Source organism: Urtica dioica, chromosome 6 (assembly GCF_054948205.1).
Source record: "Urtica dioica subsp. dioica isolate 48M chromosome 6, U.dioica_male_clone48M_v1_H2, whole genome shotgun sequence".
NCBI lineage: Eukaryota > Viridiplantae > Streptophyta > Magnoliopsida > Rosales > Urticaceae > Urtica > Urtica dioica.
The window spans coordinates 21,966,812-21,971,884 of NC_142761.1; the positions used below are offsets into that span (position 1 = coordinate 21,966,812).

The 5,073-nt window shown below is 31.9% G+C and overlaps 1 protein-coding gene across 3 annotated transcripts; it reads right to left on the reverse strand.

The window, feature by feature from the left end:
- Window positions 1-549: 549 nt before the first annotated feature.
- On the reverse strand, window positions 550-4,676 carry LOC149393497 (uncharacterized). Of its 3 annotated transcripts, XM_089616467.1 has the most exons (7): window positions 3,875-4,675; window positions 3,578-3,702; window positions 2,425-2,551; window positions 1,464-1,531; window positions 1,297-1,378; window positions 1,073-1,174; window positions 550-955 (listed from the first exon to the last, which is right to left on the reverse strand). In XM_089616467.1, exons 4-7 carry the CDS (start codon window positions 1,493-1,495, stop codon window positions 860-862), a joined length of 312 nt encoding a protein of 103 aa, XP_089472593.1. In that variant the 5' UTR covers window positions 1,496-1,531; window positions 2,425-2,551; window positions 3,578-3,702; window positions 3,875-4,675; the 3' UTR covers window positions 550-859. The 3 variants fall into 3 exon arrangements, 1 of the variants encoding a protein (XP_089472593.1); XR_016299643.1 differs by lacking the exon at window positions 1,464-1,531 and having other exon boundaries at window positions 3,578-3,648; window positions 3,875-4,676; XR_016299642.1 differs by lacking the exon at window positions 1,464-1,531.
- Window positions 4,677-5,073: the final 397 nt, after the last annotated feature.

Here is a 5,073-nt window from a genome sequence, read left to right on the forward strand (position 1 = left end):
CGTCTTCAATTCCCCTACAAAAATGACTTAAAATCTAAATAAAACGTCTTAAAAAAGTTTCCACGTAGGCAGACATATGCTGACGTGGATATGTCTTTGAAGACGTTTTTTAGATGTCTCTGAAGAACTTAAAAAATGACTCCAATTCCTCTAGAAAACGACTTCAAATGGGTCCACGTCAGCAGTAGATGGTGACGTGGAGAAGTGTTTGAAGACGTTTTTTAGATGTCTCTAAAGAACTAAAAAAATGACTCCAATTCCTGTAGAAAACGACTTCAAATGGGTCCACGTCAGCAGTAGATGATGACGTGGAGAAGTGTTTGAAGACGTTTTTTAGATGTCTCTAAAGAACTAAATAAAACGACTCCAATTCCTCTAGAAAACGACTTCAAATGGATGCTTTAATTTTACTATTTTTGAGAAATTTATATAATTAAAATAATATATTTAATACCTGGTCAATATTAAAAAAATAACACCACCAAAAATAAAAAAAAATAAAATTCATTTATAATATTCAAATTCACAATAGCAATCCAAAATGCACAATAACAATCCAAAATGCAACATATCATTCCAAAATGCAAACGTAGTGAAACCAAAAATAACAACCACAATGTTATATTCTAAAGAAAACAGTGGAAAAAAATTATGTCTTCTGCCTTGCAGATTAATAAAAAACAACAGCCACAATGTTATATTCAAAAGAAAAGAGTGTAAAAAGAGCCTGCCTTGAGCCTTGCAGATGAACGTTTCCGATATGCCAATCAACCTTCGGCCCCATAAAAAACTATACGACTTTGAACTTTCACTTTTTGGAAGAGGCTAGCTACTTTCATTTTCCTTGCAGAACTTAAAGTTAGACTTTAAGTTGTAATCCTTCAATTACACATTCTGCCCAAATAGCTCGAACCTCGTTGATTTCAGTAACCGTATATAATAATTTCTTATCAAACTGCATTTTCAAAATAACCAAATAGGGTTCTAAAAATATTATATCAATAATACATACAAAGAAATATATATATATATATATATATATATATATATATATATATATATATGCGCTTACATGTGAATCGACAACGGTGTAAAAGTCATGTGCGGTTATAAGTTCGTGCATAAATCTTAGGACATAAAAGCCGCATTCGAAATTCGATGGTTGTCTTGGGCACTATAATGACAACAAAAATATGTAAAAGGTAATTACTGATACAATATGTTTACTTGAAAAACTTCCAAAGCGAAAATAACACAAGATTTATAAAAAAAAAAAAAAAAAACAGTTATACTTACACTGCAATGTGTTAAGTTGAAATACAAACTTTTTGGATGTACTTTGCAACGTCCTTTGAGCAATGCAAACTTCATCATGGCTCTGTCATGATTATATAGCACGTGTGAGAAAAAAAAGTATGCATCATCGCAAATAAGTGCAATAATAAATAAAGTAAAACACTTACTCGTCAAGCATATCATAAGTGTCTTTACTCATAGTTTGTCCAAGTGGGTCAAAGTAATACCAAACACTCTAATATAAACAGATACATACAAGTCATGAAATTTATAATTATAGCAGGAAAAAATAAACATTGACATTCTAATGAATCAATAATGACTTGACACAAATATCGGAAAAAAAACTAACAACAAAACAAGATTACTTTAAGTTTCATCTAGCAAAACTAATTGTCATTTATGATTCCTCTATATTCCTAGTCATAGTCTGTACTAGTATTTTGACATAACTGAATAATTTTTTTTAAAAAAAAAAAACACCGGGACTTTTATTGAAAAACTCGGCAAAGTCGGAGAGCACTACAAACACCAAAAACCCCAAACATAAACAGAAACGCAGACCAACAATATTCAATATTCTCTGTCTCATAACCTAACCAACGACAAAAAATAGACGGAATTGAATAATAATAATAATAGTAATAATAGGCTATGTTTTTCTTTGGAAAAAACTGGATTGAATAGACACGTATATATGGAATAGAGTATTATATATACATGACGACCATCAAATTTTTTTATTAGCATAATGAAATCTAGTTAATAGAAAGAAAGAGTTGCACATCGTTTGTCAAGTATTATTCCCCTGTTTCAAACAAGTAATGATCTCAGTCACAATCATTCGAACCTCTACCTACGAATCGATACATATATACATACACACGTTATGATATTATTATTCTTTTGTAATTTGTATGTATATATACACACGTTATACATGCTTGTTTAATGGCTATTTTTATTTTCTTGAAGGGTCATGGCTCATGTTAACATATGTAATCTACCATATTAAGATATTTGATGGTTAGCATTACTGATTAATCACATATGGGCCAAACACAGAGTATAAAATATAACCAACCAGAAATGAAGATCATATATAGTTATGTACAGAGATATACTAACCTTTAGAATCAGTAAATGTCGGCCAAAGAGAAACAATGTGTTTGCTCGTACTCGATGAACTATGGGAAGGACTGAAAAAAAATCGTGAAGAACGGGGGCACAAAATGAAGGCGCAGAACATGGAAAACTGTTTCAAAAAAAAAAAAAAATAGGTTTCCCTTTTTTGTTAGTAAACTTTCTACTATTCCGATTTATAAGACATATAAATCTTTATATATTTATTTTCAAATACTCATTTGTATAAAACAAGCTATTTTGTACTCTCGTCTTCAAGACTTTTTTGTTTCCTTCCAGCAGATCAAATTTAGAAGAAATGGACGTTTCAAAGCCCTAATAATGCACCATATTATTGTTACTTGAAGTTCACCACAGAACAAAATTTCATGTTTTAAAAAATTCTCAAATTAATTTGAAATGATATTGTTGGCTGATTGAAAACAGCTGAGGAAATTTTGTGTTACTTAAAGTTTGATCCACTCGAATAATAAGTATTGCATAGAGCTTCATTTACCTGGATTTACATTTCTTCATCAATCTCATATTTATATCATTCAATAAGTACTTTTTTTTTTTCCTTTTCATTTTCAAAGGATGTCATTACATTTTTTCAGAAAAAGGATGTTATTACAAACTAACCAGCAAACAATATAATATAAGATATCTGAATCATTATATTGCATTAGGGGCAATACCAAACACTCCCATATAAACAAATACATACAAGTCATGAAATTTATAATTATAGCAGGAAAAAATAAGCATTGTCATTCTAATGAATCAAATAATGTCTTGACACAAATATCGGAAATAAAACTAATAACAAAGCAAGATTACTTTAAGTTTCATCTAGCAAAACTAATTGCCATTTATTATTCCTCTATATTCCTAGTCATGATCTGTACTAGTATTTTGACATAACTGAATAATCACATATGGCCCAAACACATATATACATACACACGTTATACATGCTTGTTTAATGGCTAATTTTATTTTCTTGAAGGGTCATGGCTCATGTTAGCATATGTAATTTATCATATTCAGATATTTGATGGTTAGTATGACTGATTAATCACATATGGGCCAAACACAGAGTATAAAAAAACAACCAGAAACGAAGACCATATATAGTCACGTACAGAGATATACTAACCTTTAGAATAAGCAAATGTCGGCCAAAGAGAAACACTGTGTTTGCTCGTACTCGATGAACAATGGGAAGGACTGAAAAAAAATTGTGAAGGACGGGCACAAAGTGAATGCACAAAACGTGGAAAACTGTTTCAAAATAAAGAAAAAAATTAGGTTTCCCTTTTTTTATACTCTATTTTCTGCAACGCTAATAAAAAAAATTGAATATATGAGTTTAGAAGGAAAGTAATTAAGTTAATAAAAAAAGTCCTCAAAATAAATCTTCAGAGGAAAAAAAAAAGGAAACTGATATGCTTACGTGGGTATTTAGAAGTTGTTCTTTGCTGTTTTTTCTCTCAGACATTTTGTCGAGCACCTAGAGGATTCCACTGCCTTTGGGTTTCGAAGCACACTTTCCATTCAGCCCTGAATTTCCCACCTCCGGTTTTGCAATTTGATGTTCATCTACCAAGATAACAAATCAATCATCCTTCTTAGTCAATGTCTCTGTACACAAAATCCTTCGTACTCAACCGTAGCTTATAAATCAATCTTGCCGATCGCTCAATCCTAGTGTGACTGAGGCAATTAGAAGCGTGCCGCGCCGCCGCAGCCAAGGCCTTTTTAAACTCTCCGCTGGTATAGAAGATGAACTGGTTCACCCAAATCCGGACCAGAAATTGCCTCGCCGGAATCACCATCGGATGGGTGAAGTGGAACCACAACGCTCACCACATCGCCTGCAACAACCTCTTTGGACAGTCCTTCGCTATGCTCTCCTCTTCGACAAAAGTCCCAGATCGGGAACAGAAAATCCTCGGCCTCGTCGTGTTGTGGATCTGGTACCCGATCTTCGTGTCGGCGTTGCCGAACTAGAGTGAGAGATTGACGTTCATGGTGGTGAGCTTTGCGGTGACGGGAATTATTAGAGTGAGAGATTGACGTTCGTGGTGGCATCTCTTCTCTTCCTTTTGATTCTATGGATGATTTTTTTTTTCTCACAGCAGGATAAATATAAGAAAGAATGACAAGCAAAACGACAATGGATTTGAGTATATAATATGTACATAGTTGGAAGTTAGATGCATCTATCATAGTGGAATTTTTTCATTGCCACATGAAATTTATTTGTGTACGTGCAAATAACAAATCATAGTGGAATTTTTTCATTGCCACATGGAATTTATTTGTGTACGTGGAAAAAACAAATCGATTTACGGTAATTTGAAAATACAATATTTGAAGACATTTGTAAAACTATTTCCATATTTATTACAAGACGTTTATTAAATGACTTAAATGATATGATTTAATTTATTAAGTCGTCTAATAAATAACTTCAAATACATTATTAAGTCATTCTTTAAACGTCTTAAAAATATGTATGTATTTCAAGTCATTTTTTAATTGACTCAAAATATTTTTTATACACCCTTTAAAGACGTTATTTTAATGACTTAAAATGTTTGTTTGAGACGTTTTTTAAATGACTTGTAAAGCCAAACGAAAATTTAGACT